General features: G+C 45.9%; 1 protein-coding gene across 1 annotated transcript; it reads right to left on the reverse strand.

Annotated features, from left to right (window-relative positions):
- Positions 1 to 1,887: 1,887 nt before the first annotated feature.
- Positions 1,888 to 8,495, reverse strand: CCDC166 (coiled-coil domain containing 166). Its single transcript, XM_075024455.1, has 3 exons — positions 8,392 to 8,495; positions 7,120 to 7,346; positions 1,888 to 3,387 (listed from the first exon to the last, which is right to left on the reverse strand). Exon 3 carries the CDS (start codon positions 3,353 to 3,355, stop codon positions 2,423 to 2,425), a length of 933 nt encoding a protein of 310 aa, XP_074880556.1. The 5' UTR covers positions 3,356 to 3,387; positions 7,120 to 7,346; positions 8,392 to 8,495; the 3' UTR covers positions 1,888 to 2,422.
- Between the last annotated feature and the right edge of the window lie 14,326 nt (positions 8,496 to 22,821).

Genomic DNA, 22,821 nt, shown 5'->3' on the forward strand with positions numbered 1-22,821 from the left:
GAGGGAGCACGGCCAGGACAGCTGACCCGAACTAGCCAAAGGGATATTCCATACCATAGCATGTCATGCTCGGTATATAAACTGGGGGGGGTGGACCGGGAGGTGTGGATCGCTGCTCGGGCATCGCTCGGCAGGTGATGAGCAACTGCATTGTGCATCGCTTGTCTTTTCTTATTTTTTTTTTTTCTTTTTCTTTTTGTTATATTTCTTTTCATTACTATTACTACTATATTTTATTATTATTGTTGTTAATATTATATTTTATTTTACTTTAGTTATTAAATTGTTCTTAGCTCAACCCACGAGTTTTACTTTTTTTTTCATTTCCCCTCCTCATCCCACTGGGAGCAGGAGGACTGAGTGAGTGGATGTTTGGTGCTTGGCTCTCAGCTGGGGCTGAACCATGATAACTTTAAAGTGTGCTAGTGTCAGCAGGGGATGTCAGACATTGCTCTCAGCACCTGGTATCATTCAAATGCACTGTAAAAAAAATTCCTACTTTTTTTTAATCTAGCAATCGTTATTGCTAATGCCAACAATGCAAACCTTTTCTTGTTAGCAGCGTGTTCTGGCAGACACTGATTCCCACAATGTCCTTGTTGACAAACTGAGTAAGTGCAGTCTAGTTAAGTGCATGGTTAGACAGACTGAAAACTTGCTGAACTGCTGGAACCAAAGGTTTGTCATCAGTGACGTGAAGTCCGGCTGGAGGTCAGTTGCTAGTAGTGTACCCAAGGGGTCAATACAGGTGCCAGTACTGTTTAGTTTCTTCATTAATCAGCTCGATGGTGGGCTGGAGTGCAGCCTCAGCAAGTTTGCAGATGACACAAACAGGGAGGAGTGGTTGACAGAGCAGATGGTTGTGCTGCTATTCTGAGGGACCCTGTCAGGCTGGAGAAATGGGCCAACAGGAACCCTGTGAGCTTCATCACTGGAAAAAGGCAAGTCCTGCAGCTGGGGAGGAATAATCCCCTGCACCAGTACAGGCTGGCAGCTATCACGCTAGAAGACAGCTTGGCAGGAAAGGACCGGGAGGTCCTGGTGGACACCAGGTTGGCCATGAGCCAGCAGATATGCTTTTGCAGCAAAGGTGGCAAACATCATCCCGGGCTGTGCTAGGAAGAACCTTGCCAGCTGTTTGAAGGAGGTGATCCTTCCCTTTTACTCAGCACTGAGAGACCACACCTAGGGTATCTTGTATGCTTCTGGGCTCCCCAGTATAAGACAGATGTGGACATACAGGATTGTGTCCAGCAAAGGGCCACAAAGATGATTAAGGCTTGGAGCATCTGTGATACAGGAAGAGGCTGAGAGCTGGGATTGTTTAGCCTGGAAAAGGCTTAGGGGATCTTACTAAAGTGTTTAAATATCAGGTAGAGCAGGGGGGGAAGACAGAGCCGGACTGTTCTGAAATTGAAATTTGTGATGGAATTGAAATTCCATTTAAATGTAAGAAATAACTTGTTTTACTGTTAAGTGTGGTCAAACACTGGAACAGGCTGCACAGAGAGGCTGTGGAACCTCCATCCTTGGAGATACTCAAAAGCCACTGAAAGTGGCCCTGCTCTGCTTGACCCTTCTTTGAGGTCTCTTCCAATCTCAGCTAAGGTCTGCTTCTCTATGAAAGATCCCTGTGTGAGTGTTAAAACTTAAAGTAAGGGCGACCTCTGGTGTCATTGTTGATGAGGTAATCAAAATCCAGAAGTGTTCAACTTGGAAAGTGAAGGTAGCAGCAGCTTATTAGAAACAGAACTCTCTACGTCTTGCTTCTCAAGTGAAACACTAAAGCAAGAAAAGAATGAGAAGAAAGTAAAAGTTGCTAAGAATATATTCAGTGAATGTATTTTATTGATAGTTATGACCAACGGTCAAATACCTCAACTGCTTATATTGTTTAAAGGATTTGGTTGCTTGCATATTTATTTTCTGTCCTTTGGAGACTAGCAGAAGGTAAAATAAAGTCCTTGCCATGTAGAAGATTTGGGAAAATGAACGTTGCTGAAAGGAAGAGCTGGCCGACATTGGTTCATACTATGGTATCAGTAGATGTAGTTTGTAGTGAAAAGTAACATAGAGATTGCCTCACTATGTCTAAGAATATAATTTGCCCATGGTAAATTACTAATTAATGAAACATCAAAGTCTGATCTCAAAGAGAAAATGTCATTGTTTATTTTGGGATGTGAAAGGATTGCAGTTTCAAATGTCTTAATACAGATGTCATGAAAGCTAAAGCTGAGGTTACTTTTAAGATCTGGATTGCATGCTGAGCATGAGCTATGTAAATCAATCCTTTCATCCACCTGCAGAACACTTACTTCTGTATACTCTGCTAACTAACTAATAGTGGCAACAGCTGACAGTCCAGCTATGTCTACTGATATATTGGCATGAGCAAGGAGTGGAGAAGTGTTTTTTTAGGTTAATGGGCACATCTGAACAGGCTGTGAGAGCTGGAGGTTTCGCCATTTGTGTTGTGTGCCTCATGCTGGTGTAACCAGTGGTGCATGTGTGCCATGTCCTGAGTGTATTTGTTCTCACGAAGAAGCTGCTGCTGCTGTTCTCTCAGCTGAACTTTGGTTTCTTTAAGGATTTTTGAGTATTGGATGAGTCTGAGCAATTCCTGGTGCAGATGCCAATTCTCTGCTTTTACTTGTTTGATATACTGAATTAGAGATTGTATTGCTGCTTCTTCTGCTCTCTTGGTGAGAACTTGGATCTTCTGATGAAAGTCCATCTCACAGTCAGCCTTGGCGTGCAGAAATCTGCTCTTGATTTTCTGCATTTCATCTGAATGCTGTATCTTTGTGACCAACAATTCCTTCTCCAGCTCTTTAATCTTTTTCATCTGTTCCAGCTGAACAGATGGATCTTTGAAAGGCTGCAGGTCTTCAACCTCCTTTTTCATAAGAGAGTACTTTGTCTCCATGTTCATCAGAGCGCTCCTTACCTCCTTCTCTTTTTCTGTATACTGTGAGATTACCTTCTCTTTCTGCATCCGAACTTGAGACAGATCAGTGTGATTCTGGTCATTTAGTGTTATTATCAGATTCTGGCACTTCTGGCTGTGTTTTGTTATGTAAGAGAGGTAAGCATTGCTCTCTTCCTGATTCCGTTGGGCTTCCTTTTCTAGAAATTTGTTCTCCTGCAGGAAATGCTCCAGTCTTCCCATGTATATGTTCATATGTTCAGTGAGAATCTTGTATTCCTTCTGCAAGTACAATTTCCTCTCTTTGACAAGTGTTTCCATGTCACTTATTCCTTTGGATATATCTCCATTCTTGGTTCTTGCTTCTTGCTTGTTTTTCCCAGCACGCGTGGTATCTTGTTTCATCTGCTTTGTCTTGGATGCCATATTCCACACTGGGAGTATCAAACTCTGGCAAGCTGTAACAGAATGAAAAATTACAAATTCTAAGCGAGCATTTATGCCACATGTTTGACTGTTGCTTTTTTCCCCAGTCATACCCTCTTATGTTCTTATGTTTTCAACTGATCATTTTGGCAGCTAAAATGTTTCACCTAAAATTTTTCATGTCTGGTCTATGTCTTGAGTTGAAGCACACATGCACATGTGCATGTGCATTTTTACATTCCTAGTTAATGGAGGAGTAGTTCTGCTAATCTAAAAATACACATCTTTTTAAGACTTCTTTTTTGTCATATAAAGTTGTGTTATTTCTGTAGTTTGGAGTACAAAGTCAAATTCCACTGGTGAATTATTATGGCTGTGTATTGTGTACTGTCTTTCTGTAGGCAGTAGATCTTGTCCATAAAACTTCAGCAGCAGGTAAGTACTGAAGTACTAACAGAGACATGCCTGAAACTTAGAAATTCATAAAGCAAATTCTAAAATACAACTGCTAAGTCATCATGCTGGACTGGAAGCTACCTGTAGAAAATGTTATGGACAGTAGTACACATTAAGCCCTGTCCCTCCATCAATGTTAGATTCCTGTATTTGTATTTGAAGAGATAGCTGCATCCTTTTCCTGGATTTAGAAAGTTAAGTCAGTATTGTCTTACAAAATGAGAGCAGAAAAGGAAATGTTGCCACCAATTTTAACCTAGGGCTTCAATGATCAATCAAGGCATCTACTCACTTTGGAGAGTGACCACATTCTTATCCTTCTGCTGCCTGAGGTAACATAAACTGGTATCTTCTTGGACATCGTCTTGACTATAATGTCATTTGAGATATGACACAGATAACTAAGTATTTATGAATACAGAGAGAGTCAAAGAATGACCATAAAGGGGATAATGGCTAAAGAAACATCCTCCCAGATCCGGTTATGGAATGTGTGCCATGGACACAGTCTTGAGCAACCTGCTCTGGTTAACCCTGCTTGAGCAAGGGGCTGGACTAGACAATCTCCTGAGGTCCCTTCCAGCCTCAACTATTTGGTGGTTCTGTGAATCTGTCCTATCAGGTCATGCTGAGGTACTTAATGCTTTCTTTGCCTCAGTCTTTAATAGTAAGACCAGTTGTTCTCTGGGTATCTAGCCCCCTGAGCTGCTGGAAGGCAGGGACGGGGAGCAGAAAGAATCTCCCATAATCCAGGAGGAAGTGGTTAGCGACCTGCTACACCACTTAGACACATACATGTCTATGGGGCCGGATGGGATCCATCCAGGGGTACTGAGGGAGCTGGTGGAAGTGCTCACCAAGCCACTTTCCATCATTTATCAGCAGCCCTGGCTACCCGGGGAGGTCCTGGTTGACTGGAAGTTAGCATATGTGACACCCAAGACAGGCCAGAAGGACGATCTGGAGGACTATGGGTCTGTCAGTCTGACCTCAGTGCCGGGGAAGGTTATGGAGCAGATCATCTTGAGTGCCATGATGCGGCACGTACAGGACAATCAGGTGATCAGGCCCAGTCAGCAGGGCTTTAGGAAAGGCAGGTCCTGCTTGACTAACCTGATCTCCTTCTATGACAAGGTGACTTGCTTAGAGGGTGAGGGAAAGGCTGTGGATGTTGTCTACCTAGACTTCAGTAAAGCCTTTGACACCATTTCCCGCAGCATTCTCCTGGAGGAACTGGCTGCCTATGGCTTGCACAGGCGTACTCTTTGCTGGGTAGGTGGTGAATGGAGTTAAATCCAGTTGGTGGCCGGTTACAAGTGGTGTTCCTGAGGGCTCAGTTTTGGGGCCAGTTCTTTTTAGTATCTTTATCAATGATCTGGATGAGGGGATCGAGAGCACCCTCAGTAAGTTTGCAGATGACACCAAGTTGGGAGGGAGGGTTGATCTGCTCGATGCTTAGAAGGCTCTACAGAGGGATCTGGACGGGTTGTATCGATGGGCTGAGGCCAACTGTACGAGGTTCAACAAGGACAAGTGCCAGGTCCTGCACTTCAGTCACAACAACCCCATGGAACGTTACAGGTTTGGGGAAGAGTGGCTGGAAAGCTGCTTGGTGGAAAAGGGCCTGGGGGTGTTGGTTGACAGCTGGCTGAATATGAGCCAGCAGTGTGCCCAGGTGGCCAAGGCGGCCAACGGCATCCTGGCCTGTATCAGAAATAGTGTGGCCAGCAGGAGCAGGGAAGTGATTGTTCCCCTGTACTGGGCACTGGTGAGGCCACACCTCGAACACTGTGTTCAGTTTTGGGCCCCTCACTACAAGAAAGACACTGAGTTGCTGGAGCATGTCCAGAGAAGGGCATCCAAGTTGGTGAGGGGCCTGGAGCACAAGTCTTATGAGGAGCAGCTGAGGGAGCTGGGGCTGTTTAGTCTGGAGAAAAGGAGGCTGAGGGGAGACCTTATCGCTCTCTACAACTACCTGAAAGGAGGTTGTAGCGAGGTGGGGGTTGGTCTCTTCTCCCAGGTAACAAGTGATAGGACGAGAGGAAATGGATTCAAGTTGCGCCAGTGGAGGTTTAGACTGGAAATTAGGAAAGTTTCTTCACCAAAAGGTTTGTCAAGCATTGGAACAGGCTGCCCAGAGGAGTGGTTGAGTCACCATCCCTGGAGATATTTAAAAGTGGTGTAGATGCGGCACTTAAGGACATGGTTTAGTGGTGGACTTGGCAGTGCTAGGTTAATGGTTGGACTCGATCTTAAGGGTCATTTCCAACCTAAACAATTCTATGATTCTATGAAAAGAGCCTGGCTCTGTCCTCTTTGCACCCTCCCTTCAGTTATCAATATACATTAATAAGATCCCCCCTTGCCTTCTCTTCTCCAGGCTAAATAGTCCCAGCTCTCTCAACCTTTCCTTAGATGAGAGATGTTCCAGTCCCTTAACCATGTTCCTGGTACTCTCTTCAGTAGCTACATGTCTTTCATACTGGGGAGCCCAGAACTTGACACACTACAGGTGTGGCCTCACCAGTGCTGAGCAAGTGCTAGTGTTAGTGCACACAGGCAGTTACCTTTTTCCAGTTATCCTGTCTTCCCCCCCTCCCCAGCAGTGTGCATCCCCTTAGGAGTTGTCTGTACTGATAAACAGCTGTAGACTGGGAGAGGAAGGAGGGAAGTGAACTCAGTTGCAAAGGCACCCCCCACCCCCACAGTGCCTTATATAAATCTCCACTTATTTTACATCTGAAAACTGAACATCTATGGAAGGGATACCCCTACTGGATCCTGGGAAACTTCAGTGGCCCCAGAGAGCAAGAATAAAGATACTGAAATATCTTGGAGATATTCAGAAGCTGTCTGGACATGATCCTGGACAACCTGCTCCAGGTGACCCTGCTTGAGCAGGGTGTTTGGACCAGATGACATCCAGCAGTCCCTTCCAACCTCAACCATCTGTGACTCTGGGATTCTGTGAAAGGGTGATAATGGTGCCCTGGATCCTTGTTTCATGTACGTTCATCATAGCAGCCAAAAGATAGAAGCTAATTTGTAGTGTGCCAGAGCTATCTGTTCTGCAGGAAATTATGAGGGTAACTTGTAATGGAGTGCAAAAGACTCAGTGAGATAACTTTGACCAATCAGAGAGGTTGGGACTGCAGGTGGCAGGAAGAGCCAGCTCTGGACTAGGTACCATATACATGAGGATAGGACCTCTGTGCTTATTCTTAGATGTACACCCAGGTTTCCATGGTAAGAGAACAACATCCCAGATGAGAAAACATGCGTGTAGTGCAAATAATGGTAAAACTTACCAAGTTGCTAGTAAAATTGGCCACAGTAAGATGCAAGTTTAGAGCACAGGATTGTTTTTCGGAAGGGTCAAACATTACTGAATAACAAATGATGAAGCGCAGCAACAAGATAGAAGCTGTACATGTCTGAAATCCACGCTTTTTCCTTTAGGTTCAGAATATTGCTTTTGTTGGTCTTGTTGTCTGTGTGGCACAGGTTCACGCTGGTAGATACAGCTAGATGCTTCCTGAATTTGAGAAATAAGTTAATACATGTTTTGAAACATTTGTGAGATCACCAAGTGAAGGTGACGGAATAATGGTCGATGCCTATGTAGTGCTTTTAAAAATCCATCTTCAGTATATATTGTTATTAAAAGATAATACATCATAGGAAAGGGGTGTCTAGTAATTAGACATAATTTTTGTGATTTGAATGAGGCAAGGAATTGTTGAAATAACAGTAAGTGGTAATATAATTATTTGAATATATATTCAGGCAGTGTGAGCACTATGCCTACAATCCTACATTAAGAATTTGCTAATTTTTTTTTTTAAGCATTCATTTCAGGAGGGGATTAATTTTTTTTGACATGTAACATTATGTTTTAAAAGTGCTGAGATACCTGCAATATAAGAGGCACAGTTCAGTCTACAACAGATACTAAAGGAAGGAAAATGCATCAGTATTAATGATTCTTGCAGACATAATCAGAAAATAAAGGAGTGAGTAGTACTTTGTGTGCTGAATTTCTAAACTACTTACTCAAAAGAGGAACAATGCAATCAAGGATTTAGAACTGGAGAGAAGTCTGCTCAGTCTAATGGTTTTAATCAACATTTGCAACTAAAAGTTGCACCCTAATACATCCTAATAAAAGTTGTATCCTAATACAGCTGGTGGCCCTTTTTTAAAGAAAATATGCAAAATTCAAGTAGGTAGGTGAACAAGATAGAATAAGTATACTGAAATCGCCTGTCATAGTAATAGCAGAACAGGTTTCAAGCTGGGAATGTGGCAGTTGCATCAGAAATAGAGTGGGTATAGGGAGACATAAGAATCTGTACAGAAATCTGTGCACTTCTGTTTTGGAAAACAGACTTGAAGAGGTAGAAGGGTGTCACAATGGACAAGTAGTAGAACTGACTTAATACTAATTGTGTAGTTATAGGGGAAAGGCAATTGTAGAGCTGTATGAATGTTAGAGAAATTACTAAATCGGCATGGAAAAAACAGGCCTTGCTAAAGATGGTATTATACAAAGTGTGGGTTTTTTTAAAAAAAACACTGACCTTTCCTGCTCCTGTGGTCTTCACAGATTTTCCAAATAACTGCTTCTGGCTTGCTGTTCCTGGTTTTCCTGGACAGCATTTGTTGATAGCCAAACTGTGATCTCTGAAGAATGGTGGTGTTTGTAAGCTGTGCGTCTCCATGGTGATGAAACACGTGAAGTCACAAGGGAAGCTCTGCAGTGAGATTCTCAGACCCATTTCAGTTCCCAGCTTGGTTGTGAGGCCTGACTGTGATGTGCTTTGTTACCTATTGGCGTCAGTTAAGCAGAAACACAAAGGCAGTTTGGCTTATAGGAATATGATTTATAGTGGTTGCTATATTAATAGGGAAACAGCCTAAGCTAGCTATTAGGATGTACTGAAGGAAAAGGTGTGACTTGAGACATGGTCCTCCTTGGGAATTAGGTGCCAATATCGACTCAAGCATTTCTGGTTCATATATTTGGGGTTTCTTTCCAACAGGTTGGCAAGGAGTCCCATGTCCCACAAAGTTAGGAAGGGGTGTGTATACATGGGAATGTTTGTGACATTTGAAAGGTAGATGCTAGAAAGGATTTTTGCAAATGCAGTCCTTACTTATGGAGGGGTTTCTTGTTTTTGAAAGGAATAGTTTGGGTGGCATTTCCTGCATTTTTTAGGGAAAACAAGCTAATCTTCGTACATAAGAAATTTTGTTTCTCTAGGTGTGTAACAGTATAGACTTGGCATCTCTATGGCATAGGGCATGGAATTTCACTGGTTTACTTACTCATCTAGCCTGGCTATTTGTGACTAAATTACAACTTTCTAGAAAGGCAGCTAAGCTTGAATACAATAATAACAGAGACTACACTACTTCCTTTGTTTGTTTGCTGCAGTGGTTGATTGTTTCACATGAAAATGTGTGAAAGTGAAGCACCCTTGTATTGTGTTTATGTGGCAAGGGTTTGGTAGCAGGGGGGTCTGCAGGGTTGGCTTTTGTGGGAACATACCAGACACTGGTCCCATGTTGGATGGAGCCAGTTCCAGATGGCTCCAAGGACTGGAGCTGGATGGCTGGCCAAAGCTAACCCAATTGGCAATAGTGGTAGTGCCTCTGTAATAACACATTGAAGAAGCAGTAAGAAGTGCTGTGCAACAGCAGTTGAGAGAGGGGAGTGAGAATATATGAGAGAAACAACTCTGCAGACACCAAGGTCAGTGAAGAAGGAGTGGGAGGAGGTGCTGCAGGCGCCAGAGCAGTTTCCCCTGCAGCCCATGGTGAAGACCATGGTGAGGCAGGCTGTCCCCCTGCAGCCCATGGAGGTCCACAGTGGAGCAAATATCCACCTGCAGCCTGTGGAAGACCCCATGCTGGAGCAGGTGGATGTGCCTGCAGGAAGCTGTGAGCCCCATGAAGAGCCTGTGCTGCAGCAGGCTCCTGGCAGGAGCCATTTGGTGGGGGGGCTGGAATCATAGGGTCCCAAGTAGAGCTAAAATGAAAATAATGCAAATTAAGTTTGATTAATAAAAAGTTAAATTGAATTTTAAAAACATACAGATTGCTAACTGGGCATCATTAATGCTTGTTACTTATTTAATAATAGGAATGTTAAAATGTATGCATTAACAATGCCCAAACAGTATTACCACAATAAAAATTTCCAGTTACAAAGTAGAAGTAGAATACTAATTGGGAGTAGTTTATTATAATAATATCTTTTATTTGATTTTATTAAATAAAACCTTTATTAAAATAATCTTATTGTAATTATGGTATGTGGTGGGTTGACCCTGGCTAGATGCCAGGTGCCCACTAAAGCCGTTCTATCACTCCCCCTCCTCAGCTGGACAGGGGAGAGAAAATATAACAAAGAGCTTGTGAGTCAAGATAAGGACAGGAGAGATCATTCACCAATTATCATCATGGGCAAAACAGACTCAGCTTGGGGAAAACTAACTCAATTTATTACAAATCAACCAGAGTAAGGTAATGAGAAGTAAACCCAAATCTCAGAACACCTTCCCTCCACCTCTCCCTTCTTCCCGGGCACAGCTTCACTCCCGGATTCTCTACCACACACCCCCCGCCCAAGCAGCACAGCGGGACAGGGATGGGGTTTACGGTCATCACACGTTATTTTCTGCAGCTTCATCCTCCTAAGGGGGAGGGCTCATCGCACTCTTCCCCTGCTCCAGCGTGGGGTCCCACCCACGGGAGACAGCCCTCCACGAACTTCTCCAACATGGGTCCTTCCCATGGGCTGCAGTTCTTCATGAACTGCTCCAGCATGGGTCCTTTCTACGGTGTGCAGTCCTTCAGAAGCACACTGCTCCAGCGTGGGTCCCCCACGGGGTCACAAGTCCTGCCAGAAAACCTGCTCCATGGGCTCCTCTCTCCACAGATCCGCAGGTCCTGCCAGGAGCCTGCTCCAGCACGGGGTTCCCACAGGGTCACAGCCTCCTTTGGGAACCCACCTGCTCCAGCGTGGGGTCCTCCACGGGCTGCAGGTGGATATCTGCTCCACCATGGACCTCCCTGGACTGCAGGGGGACAGCCTGCCTCACCATGGTCTTCACCACGGACTGCAGGGGAATCTCTGCTCTGGCGCCTGGAGCATCTCCTCCCCCTCCTTCTTCACTGACCTTGGTGTCCGTAGGGTTGTTTCTCTTACATGTTTTCACTCCTCTCTCTGGCTGCTGTTTCCGTCTGTCCTAACTTTTTTTTTCCTTCTTAAAAATGTTATCACAGAGGTGTTACCACACTATCGGTGATTGGCTTGGCCTTGGCCGGCGGCGGGTCCGTCTTGGAGCTGGCTGGTATGGGCTCTCTCTCGAACATAGGGGAAGCTTCCAGCAGCTTCTTACAGAAGCCACCCCTGTAACCCTCCGTGCTACCAAAACCTTGCCATACAAAGCCAATACATGGTAATTAAAGCATTCCTAATTAGGTTTCTAATTCATAATCTGAAATCCCGATTTAGAGTAGTAATTAAACTTTTCTTTTGTGTCAGTCCCTTGTTTTTTGTGCTTTATCTCCTCTTCCATTTTTCTTGCAGCAGTAGTAAATGGAACACTCTTTGGGTACAAGCCACTCATTCACTGTATTTTTTAACATTAAACTATTTAATTAGGCCATTTAGATAATATAATGTTAGCCAATTGAATAATGAGATAATATAAGGAATTAATTAATTGCAGCCAACGAGTATTCCATTTAATACTACTGCACCAGTGCTAATACTCGTCATTTTTATACTTTTTTTTTTTCTTACTAGACTGTCATGCTTTCGTATACTAGTACTTGCTGTTATAACTTGGAGTAACTACTGGTCAGAATAATCATGAGAGGAGGTTACTGTAACCTGCAATTAGCAAAATTGGTTAAATAACAACTATTGCTTAAATATGCAAGGAACGCGATTATACCCCCCAGCACACACCGCCTGAGTCTCACCTCCTAATTAAAAACCACCCCCACCCCTTAGTTAAGTGCCCTCCCCACAAACACCCCTGCTGATCACGGGCCGCAGCCCTTATCCCGAAGGGAAACGACCTGGACGCAGAACCGCAACCACGGCAGCGCCACCATGGCGCCCGTGCTCCGCTGGCTGTCATGGCTGCAGCCCGCGCCAGAGGTTCCACGGGCGTGGGGAAACGAAATCACGCAGGAAAGCGGGCGCCGGGTCCTAGAGACCTGCACCCGGAGGACTAACCGGCACCTCCAGGGCTCCGGCGGGTTCCCCAGCACACGGGCTGGCTTCTCGGCGACGAATGGATGCTCCCGCCGTCCCGGAGCGACGGCCAACCCACAAGTGCCAGTGGCTGGACTCGGTCGGCTGAGTGGCTGGCGCTTGGCACCGGGGCCTCCTGCTCGCGTGCCAGAAAAGGCGCTCCGTGCGTGCCAAAGCCGCCCTAAGGCCCAGGAGTGCCCCTTGGTCCTCCAGGAATCGCACTTGATGTGGCAGCACCCCTCCAAAACTATAGAAAATGGTCCAACATTAACAGCAAAAACAACTAAAAATTAATAAAAAATAAAGCAACCACTGTGGAAATTGCCCCCCTCCCCAAACTCTGCCCCCCTCCCCAAACTCACCCCCCCCACACTTCCCTGCACTCGCCCCACTCCTCACCTTGCCCCACCAGCGAGGCGGCTGGGGGTGTGCAGAAAGTTGGGAGGGGACCCAGCTGGGACAGCTGACCCCAACTGGCACAAGGGATATCCCAGACCATTTGACATCATGCTCAGTAATAAAACTAGAGGGGAGGTTGGCAGAGGGGGCTGTTCAACCACGAGTTTTCTCACTTTCGCCCTTCCGATTCTCTCCCCCATCCCACTGGGGGCGGGGGAGCGAGGGAGCGGTTGCGTGGGGTTTCGTTGCCGGCTGGCATTAAACCATGACACGAGGTGAGTTGCAAGCCCTGCCTGGCTGTCGTGGTTTATCCCCAGCCAGCAACTAAGCACCACACAGCTGCCCACTCACTCCCCCCCAACCCAGTAGGATGGGGGAGAGAATCGAAGGAAAAAGGTAAAACTCGTGGGTTAAGAACGGTTTAACAGGACAGAAAGGAAGAAACAAATAATGATAATAATAACAATAATAAAATGGCTATAATAATAATAAAAGAACTGGAATATAGAAAACAAGGGATGCACAATGCAATTGCGCGCCACCCACCAACCGATGCCCAGTTAGTCCCTGAGCAGCGCTTCCCCCAGGCCAACTCCCCCCAGTTTATATACTGGGCATGACATCACCTGGTGTGGAATACCCCTTTGGCCAGTTTGGGTCAGCTGCCCTGGCTGTGTCCCCTCCCAGCTTCTTGTGTCCCTCCAGCCTTCTTGCTGGCTGGGCATGAGAAGCTGAAAAATCCTTGACTTAGTACAAACACTACTCAGCAACAACGGAAAACGTCAGTGTTTGTTATCAACGTTCTTCTCATACTGAACCCAAAACGTAGCACTATACCAGCTACTAGTGATACTGAAATTCACGGCCTGTAAAGAAATACTCACTAAGACTCTTTGGAGTTTTAGAAAGCAGGCATTCTTTATTGCAGCGCTGGATGCACGGGGGATAATTCCACATAGCGTGCGTGCCACAGCTTCAGCACAAACAGGTTATATGGAGTAACTAATTGCCTATTAATCAGATTAGTATAGATATATAAAAATTACTGTAACTGTTTATCACAGTACTGCCTACGTCCGATCATGCGCAATGGTTCTTCATTTGAGTCGAAGGGCTGCTTTTGCGACCACCGACCCGTTTGAAATTCTGTTGGCTGACCTTCAAGTCTGTGTTGGTCATCCTTGTTCTTTGATCTTGGAGCTTAACATGGTTTCAGTCACATATGGTCAGTTTCAATATTATTTCTTATCTAATGTACAGGAACATCCAGTCATAAGAGCAAAGAACTGTAAAACTTATGAGTAACTACCTCTACTTGTTAATTACTTGACTACACTTTTGTCTACTGTTTCAATCATAGTGTTAGTGTAAGATTTCTAATAATTATTTGCCAAATCTCACCTTTACAGTCATCTAGCAGCAAATCAGTTTCCACGGCTGGTACAAAATATTAAACCCATAAAAATATTTAGACATACCATACAGAATGTATGGACATATGCTATCAATTCCCCCCTTTCTGTTTGAGGCTATTAATTCTTTTAGTAGTTTCACTTGAACTAGATCATGTCACAGCTCGTTTAAGACAGCCAAAAGCGACACAGATTATAACAATGATGATAACTACTTCTCGTGCTTTCTTGGTGAGACAAGGGAAAGCCTCAGGCCACCCAATAAAGGTATCAGCTAGAACTAGGATATATTGATATCCTTCTTTTTGAGGCAATTCTGTAAAATCAATTTGCCAATATTCTGCTGGAGAATTTCCTTGCTTTGTAATTCCAAAAATGATTTTATTACTGCTTTGGAGATTATTGCGTATACAAATTTCACATCTAGTTGTAATTGTTTGAATAATCATATCTTTATTCAAAATACACTTTTGTAAATGTTTAACAAGGTTTTCTGTTCCCCAATGTATTTTGTTATGTTCCACTTGGGCAATTTCTCTCATTATTGCAGGTGGGATTATTATTTGACCTGTCAGTGTTACAGCCCATCCTGTCTCATTTTTGTTAGCCTGCAATTTAATAATTAATTCTTCATCTTTTTCATTATAATTTAGAGCTTTTTTAGGCAAATTTACACTTTTCTCTGGAACTAGTGCTAGGATGCCTTTTTCTACACCCTCTTTAGCAGCTTTATCAGCCAATTGGTTACCTGTTTCAGGAACTGTCTTACCTAACTGATGTGCTTTACAGTGCATTATCATGACTGCTGTTGGCTTTTGAATGGCTTCTAACAATTTCAGTATTTGTTCTGCATGCTGAATGGTGGTTCCTTATGCAGATGACAGTCCTCTTTCTTTCCATATTGCTCCATGTGCATGTACTACTCCAAAAGCATACTTTGAGTCTGTCCAAATGTTGACTCGCTTTCCTTGACTTAGTTCCAGTGCTTGAGTAAGAGCTATCAGTTCAGCCTTTTGGGCAAATACATTCAAAGGCAAAGCTCATGATTCAGTTACCTTCTCAGCAGTGGTTACCGCATACCCTGATAAACATTTTCCTTCACGGATTAAACTGCTTCTGTCGGTATATAGTTCCCAATCTGTTTATTCCAGTGGCACATCTCAGGGATCCGGTCAGCTGGAGTAATCTTCTTCAACTGTCTGCAAGCAGTCACGTTCCAGTTCTCCTTCAACTTGATCGGTTGTTAAAGACACAGCAGGGTTAACAATGGTGGTAGTTTTTAAGTAAACATAATCTTGCTCCAGCTGCACCACTTGGTATTTCAGCATTCTACTAGTGGGTAACCAATGCCCCCCTTTCTGTTCCAGCACAGTAATTACCATATGGGGAACATACACAATAATTCTTTGTCCTAAGGTGAGCTTACAAGCTTCTTGGATCAATAGCACAGTTGCAGCAACGGTTCTCAGACAACCAGGCCATCCCAGACTCACATTATCTAATTGCTTCGAGAAGCAGACCACAGCTTGCCGACTTGGTCCCAGATATTGGGCCAGGACACCCAGAGCTATACCCCTTCTTTCATGAGTAAAAGGTTAAAATGTCTTTGTGAGATCTGACAGGCCTAGGGCTGGCACCCCCATTAGAGCCTGTTTCAGTTCTTTGAAAGCAGCTTTCTCGGCATCAGTCCAATCTATAAACCCATTGTTTGACTTTTTGAGCTGCTCGTATAAAGGTCAGACCAGCAAGCCATAATTTGCAATCCACAGGCAACACCACCCAACCATTCCCAGAAAGGCTCGCAATTCTTTTAGAGTCTTAGGTTCGGGGAGAAGACATATTGCCTCTTTTCTCTCAGTTCCTAATTGTCCTTTCAGGATTTCAAAACCCAAATAAGTTACTTCTTTCTGGGTTATTTGGGCTTTTTCTTTTGACACTCCATATCCACTGATTCCCAAAAAGTTCAAAAAGTTAATAGTTAACTTTGTGCATTGTTCTTCTGTCTCAGCTGCAATTAACAGATCATCAACATATTGCAACAAGATTCCTTGATTATTGTCTTTCTTCCAAATCTCTGATTCTTGTGCCAATTGATTTCCAAAAATGGTAAGACTATTCTTAAAGCCTTGAGGCAAGACTGTCCATGTATATTGTGTGTTTCTCTCAGTCTCAGGATTTTCGCATTCAAAAGCAAAAAGCTCTTGACGATTGAGATCCAAGGGAATACAGAAAAAGGCATCTTTTCATTCTAACATTGTGAACCATTTTTGTTTCTATGTTAGGGTTGTTAATAAAGTATAAGGGTTCGCTACTACTGGATGAATATCTTGTACTGTTTGATTTATCGCTCTGAGGTCTTGAACTAGTCTATAATCTTTTCCATTAGCCTTTTAACAGGCAAGATTGGGGTATTATATTTGGATTCACATTCTATTAACAATTTGTACTTTAGAAATTTTTGTATTATCGGTACTAGCCCTTTCCGACTCTCCAGTTTTAGAGGGTATTGTTTAATTCCTACCAGACTCGATCCTGGCTTTAAATCAATTCTCACAGGTTCTGCTGTTTTGGATTTACCAGGCACTTCCCCAGCCCAGACGATTGGAATTACAGCATTATTTACTTTGACTGGTATGATCTTCTGCTTTCAGTAGTTGTCTTGTAACAACAAAGCCACTGCTTCGATATGTTTAGTTTCTGGAATTAAAATTTTAATCTCTCCATTTTTTAATTTAATTTCTGCTTCCAATTTCTCAAGTAGGTCTGTCCCTAACAGGGGTTTGGGAGAATTTGGCAAATACAGAAACTGATGAGTGACCCATTGCTTTCCTAATTTCATTGCCAAAGGTTTAAAGAAGGGTCTAGTTTCTCGTTCACCTGTCGCACCAACAACACTAATTTCCTCAGAACTTAATTCCCCCTCTAAGGTATTTAAAACTGAAAAGGTGGCTCCAGCATCAACTAAAAATTCAATTTTCTGCTCTCCCAGTTTAGCTGTAACCCAAGGTTCTGCCTCCCTTCCGGTCCCCGTCAAATACTTTCACTCAACTTTCCCAGGAATGGGGGAACTTGCTGAGGTTGTGCGGTTGGAATTGGGATCACTTGTGACCCTGTAGGTCTCAAGGGGCATTCCCATTTCCAGTGTCCTTCTTATTTATAGTATTCACACTGATTTGGTCCAAGGGGCTGATTTAATCCCACTGGCGAGCCCAATCCAGTTCCTCTTCCTCGCCCCATTCCTCGACCATGTCCCCTTCCTCAGAGGGTAACTCCTCTGCCTTGTCCTGTGCCAGCTCCTACTTCTAGAGCAGCCACTAACCTTGCATTCATTTTACTCTGTACTTCATCTCTATTTCTGTATACCACCCAAGCAACCTCTAATAATTTCTCCCAATCTCGAGAATCTGCTCCTTGTAATTTTTGTAATTTTCTTTTGATATCATCAGAGGATTGTCCTATAAATAATGGAGCCAGTTGAGCTTTTCCTTCTTCAGACTCAGGATCCAGATTAGTATATTTCTTAGCAGCTTCTTTTAATCTACTCAGAAATCGACTGGGAGACTCTCTTCTATTTTGTTTAATTTCATATAATTTAGACATGTTAATTGCCTTAGGCATAGCAGTTCTGATTCTGAATAGAACCCATTTTTGATACTGATCTAACAGTCTTCTCTGAGCCAAATTATTAGGATCCCATCTGGGTTCTGTAGGTGGAAAATTTTGTTCCACTGTTCCTTGTAATACTCCAGAAGCTACTTGTGCTTCTACCTGGGTTTTAACAACCCTCCGGATCATATCTCTTTCTGCACTATCAAAAAGGACATCCATTATTACTTATATAACTTTCCAATCAGGATCCTGAGTCTGAATCATTGTTTCAAAAGCATGGGCTGTTTGATCAGGGTTTTCCGGATAGCTCCCAGCTTCTATTTTCCAATTATTTAAATCCACAATAGAAAAGGGTACTTTAATAGTTGCCACACCGTCAGTCCCAAGCGCCTGACGAGGAGCTTGAATAACTTCGCTCTGTTTAGCTCTTGTTTGCCCTGCGACAGGACTATTCACGGGCTCTCTTTCATCACTACTTCTGAGAACAGCTCTAGGTGGGGCCCTTTGAGATCCAATTATCATTTCAGTATCATCCTCTCATTCTTGCTTGTATAACTTTAAACTTCTTTGCCCAATACTACATGCAGAACAACACCTTTTGAGCTTATTGTCAACTTTTTTATTTCTTTCTTTTTCTAAAGATAACACAAAAGGATTGCTGGGTGGTATATTAGTTCCACAATCCTTTTGCCGCTCAGGATGATTCTTTAAGGTAAAGAACAAATTACAATACATAACTTTATCCCATTTTTGCTCACATCTCAAGAATAATGTAAGTTGTAACCTCGCGTTATAATTTAGCATCCCATTCACAGGCCACTTCTCCCCTTCATTGAGCTTATACAGAGGCCACCAATGATTATAATATTTAATCAAATCTCTCCGCATGTTGCCACCTGGAACACCCCCCAGCTGTTTCCAGTGTTTCAAAGTGCACCCCAAAGGTGATTTTTTAGGGATTTCACTCAATTGCCCTGTTCCCATTATCAATACCTTCAATTTACAGAAATAAAAAATCGGAAAGTCAAATATCAGAGCCTAAGTCAAAGTACCAAGCAGAGTTAATCAGAGATGTAAGGTCAAATCCAAAATCAATAATCAAATCCCAAAGCCTTAATCAAAGTACCGAATAGAGCAATTCTCAGAAACTAAACCAGATGGGTATCTCTGTCTTCAATCAGTGAGTCAACTACCTTTTATCAGAAAAGTACTTCTACCAGAGTGCCAGATTTTTAAGGATCCTTTTACATTTCTTCCTTGCTGTCTTCTCTTAGTCAGGCTTACAGGTAAGAGTACCAGACAGAATATCAGACCAGAATACCAGAACTAGGTTAATCAAAAGAATGCCTTTGAATAAAATCTTACCAGTGGCCTTGGCTTGTGAGCCCGGGGAATGGGGGATCAAAGGTCTGCCCGAGAAATCTCAGTGCCGGCTGGAGGTCCTGCGATCACGTGTCCATCAAGTCTCAGAAGCCTTGTCCCATCTGGGTGCCGCTAGAAGGAAAATTAACTCTATCCCAGCTGAAACCAGGACACTGGCTAATGCTTGAGGCTCTCCATGTTATTCCTACCATCTTGACTGGCTGTCCTTGTTCTTCGTTGCTGCTTTATAGTGGGTGCCTTTTGCTCTGTAAGCAGCAGTACTCGCACCGTGGGAGCCTACCATCTCCCAGCCGCTGGGAAGTCTCTCTGCCAAAGGCAAAGAGCAAAACAGCCACGGCACAATCTACAGCAATTCTGCCTCTCGAGGAACCCAGCAGGCCCCTTTCTCTCGCCTCTTACTCTGTCCAGCTGGGCTGGAAAGTACGGTTGTTGCAGAAACTGCTATGCCCTGTGCCTCCTTCTCAGGTTGTTAGCTTGGCCCTGTGTACAGGCTGCTGAGGTCATCGGGTCTGTGATACAAGATGTTTTACATCTTGTGTTAAGAAAAGAACACGGTGGTTTTGTTATACTGACTAGTGGTGAATAAGAAATCCTGTATGTTGCAAAATGTGTAAGATACCAGAGAAAGTTACTTCTGGCTGACCTTGCAAATTCCCTGAGAAGATAAAGCCCTTAGGCCCTTTTCAGCTAACTTAGCTTAGAGTCTCAATATGGTTTGTGACAAAATAATGTAAATCAAGAAAAGATAGGTAGCAGAGTTACTAACAAACATTCTTTAGGATAAGTTGTATCAAACATGTAAAGTGTCCCACTGCGGAGAATCACTAGAAGAGGGTCAACTAGCAGAGAAGTGAGGAAGACTATTGAAGACCACCAGAGGACCCTTGAAGACCACGAAAGATCTCGAGTGCGCCTGTGCCAAGGACATTTACATATATTAATGAGCTCCTGGAATTCAGATGAGTATGTTAATTATTTCTAGGAAAAATCATGAATATGTATATCCATTTTGTATATAATCTCAACTGTTGAAAGAATTGGTATGCACGATAGGTGGAACGATCCCCTGTGCATCCAGCACTGGAATAAAGAATGCCTGCTTTCTAAAACTCCAAAATTGAGTCTTAGAGAGTTTCTGAAGTGCCAACTTACGGTAACATCTGCATGGGACACAGGCACCCTGGAGCGCTTTACACCAAGTCATTCCTTTCCCCTTTGGCAGCAGCAATCCTGCCACTGCTACAGGCAGCTGCTTGGTCAAGGGCAAGTGGCTGGGATGAAAACAGGCTGCTGCTCCAGTCAGCCTAAGACGCTGTTCTCTGGGGACCCAGTGCAGGGAATGATGAGGTACTTTCTGCACTGCCAATGGCTCGTCACAAAGGAACCATGCTCTGGTTTTAGCAGAAAAAGGTGTCGGTCACAGGCAGGCACATATCACTCTGCACAGCTTTTTGGCAGGCGTCTTGCTTGTTCAAGTAGAGGCATATTTCTTGCCTTGCAGTCTTGATGCCAAAACAATCGGGTTCTACAAAAGCCTTTTGATATCAAAGCATGATGACAGCTAGATTTCTACCAGCAGTGTATTTCAGCTGCGTTGCTAGCTGAAAATGGCTTGCAGGCCAGGCGATCTTTAGAGGGGTCTGAATTAAAGAAACCGAGTGTTGAAGTGTGTAAGGAGGCAAATTAGGCAGCCAAAGGAACAGAGCTGCTGACACATTGGCAGAACGGCCTGTCCAGCTTACTAAGTATTGCGTGTTGCAGGCAGCAAAGTGCAACTGTGACACTTGCTAGCAGGAGCGGCAAGGAGCGTGGAGCCACGCTCCTGTACGGAGCAAAGATGGAACCTCCAGGGCTCTACAGTCATCTACTGAGAACATCTAATATACCAACAGGTCTCTTTGCTTTCTCTGCTTCATGTCTAATTACTTTGCACACTGGAGGGCAAGGTGGTAAGTAACACTGTGCAGTGTCTCTTAGATAAGTGACAAGCCCTGCACAGAAAGCTTTTGGTGTATGCAGGAGTAGGAGAGCAGAGTTCTGACGGCATGGAGGTGAGGAAAGGTGCGCCCACCCCAACTGAGCCCCAGGGTCGCCAGGGTATCGCTCGCTTGCAGGTGGGCCGCTGGCATCTGGTGCGCTGGGACGCGGCGTTTCCTGCTGGACAGAGCTGCCCCTCTGGCACAGAGCAGCTTTGGGTCTCTTGTGGCCTGCCTTCAGGCTGTCACCGGAACCAGGCGTTATTTTTTGTTTTTAAAATCTGTCGCCAGCATCTGTTGACTGGCTGCTGTCACTCCCGCAACGCTGATGCCACATGCAGAGGGATACAGCAGTCCCTGGGGGCTTGGCCCAGGGGACCACCCCCCGCTCCCCCCTGCCATTTGCAGGCTCCCTGTGCTGCTTCTCCTCTCTAGATAATGGGGTGAGGGGGCAGGGGCAGAAGCGACCACCTGAATGGTCTGTTCTTTGCACTTGACTGCTGTAAACGCTCCAGCCACTCGGGTGCTTTTTGGAACGGAGGCGCTGAAGATGACTGCCCGGGCTGCGAGTGGGGAAAGGGCAGGGCAACGTAAGCCCTGTGCCCCCAGTAAGTAGTTGCCGCCTGTGTCTGGTCTCTGCTGGGCTGAGCTGTCAGTCATCCCTCATCCAGCCGCTGCTCCGAAGAGGATCGTTGTGGGGATGCTGCTGCCCGGCGACCAAAATGGGGTCCTACAGCTCGGAGGCTGCAAAGGCGCGGTGGTGCCCCTGTAACGGCACCTGTGGTCCAACGGTAACGGCAGTGCGGCACGGGGGGAAAGTGCCGCCGCGCTCGTTGCTTCCTCCCGGTAAGGAAACGCCGCTGCCGCCCCACGCGCGAGGTATGGGCGGGCGCTCAGCGCGCAAAGCGCGGAACAGCAGCGCCACCGCCTCGGGTGCTGCCGCCTTGTGGGCAAAGTGTGGTACTGCAGCCCGGCGTTCGCGCGCCGGCTCTGACCCCTCCGGCGCGCCGTCCGGGAGCACCGTGGCGGCGCGCAGGGCGCGGGTCTCGGCGGCAGCGGGCGAGCGCCGGGACCGCGGGTGAGGCGAGCGATCCGCTCCGGCGGGGGCGGTGGCGAGGGGTGCCTCCTGGCCGGCCGGGGCTGGCGGGACGGGAAGCTGCGAAGCGGCCGCCGCGGCAGGCTCCCGGTCCGCCGGAGGCGAGCCGGGCCAGGGCAGCGCCGGGCAGTTCCCCGAGAGCCGATAGAAGGGAAGAGGGGACGGAGGCGGGCACCCCGCAGGCGCGGCCAACGGGCGCCTTCCCCCGAGTCGCCGGAGCTCCGAAACGGCGTGGCGGGAACCGCGCATGCGCGGCGGCGCTCCTGGCGTTGCCCAGCGACCGAAGCACGTTACGGCAGCTCGGCAACCGCGCATGCGCGATGCGCCTTTTACGGCGCCTGCCGCTGTTGCCTGGTAACCGAAGCGCGACACGACGCCTCGGCCACCGCGCATGCGCGGCTGCGCGGTTTACGGCGCTCGTGCTGTTGCCAAGCAACCGGAGCGCGTTACGGCAGCTCGGCAACTGCGCATGCGCGGCGCGCCTTTTACGGCGCCTGCCGCTGTTGCCTGGCAACCAAAGCGCGACACGACGCCTCGGCCACCGCGCATGCGCGGCGACGCGGTTTACGGCGCTCGTGCTGTTGCCCAGCAACTGGAGCGCGTTACGGCAGCTCGGCAACCGCGCATGAGCGGTGCGCCTTTTACGGCGCTCGCCGCTGTTGCCTGGCAACCGAAGCGCGACACGACGCCTCGGCCACCGCGCATGCGCGGCTGCGCGGTTTACGGCGCTCGTGCTGTTGCCCAGCAACCGGAGCGCGTTACGGCAGCTCGGCAACCGCGCATGCGCGGTGCGCCTTCTACGGCGCCTGCCGCTGTTGCCTGGCAACCGAAGCGCGACGCGACGCCTCGGCTACCGCGCATGC

This window comes from Buteo buteo, chromosome 3 (genome assembly GCF_964188355.1).
Source record: "Buteo buteo chromosome 3, bButBut1.hap1.1, whole genome shotgun sequence".
Lineage (NCBI taxonomy): Eukaryota > Metazoa > Chordata > Aves > Accipitriformes > Accipitridae > Buteo > Buteo buteo.

What these genes read in the sequence shown, in the direction of transcription:
- CCDC166 (XM_075024455.1), bottom strand. Translation starts at nt 3,355, where the DNA reads ATGGCATCCAAGACAAAGCAGATGAAACAAGATACCACGCGTGCTGGG.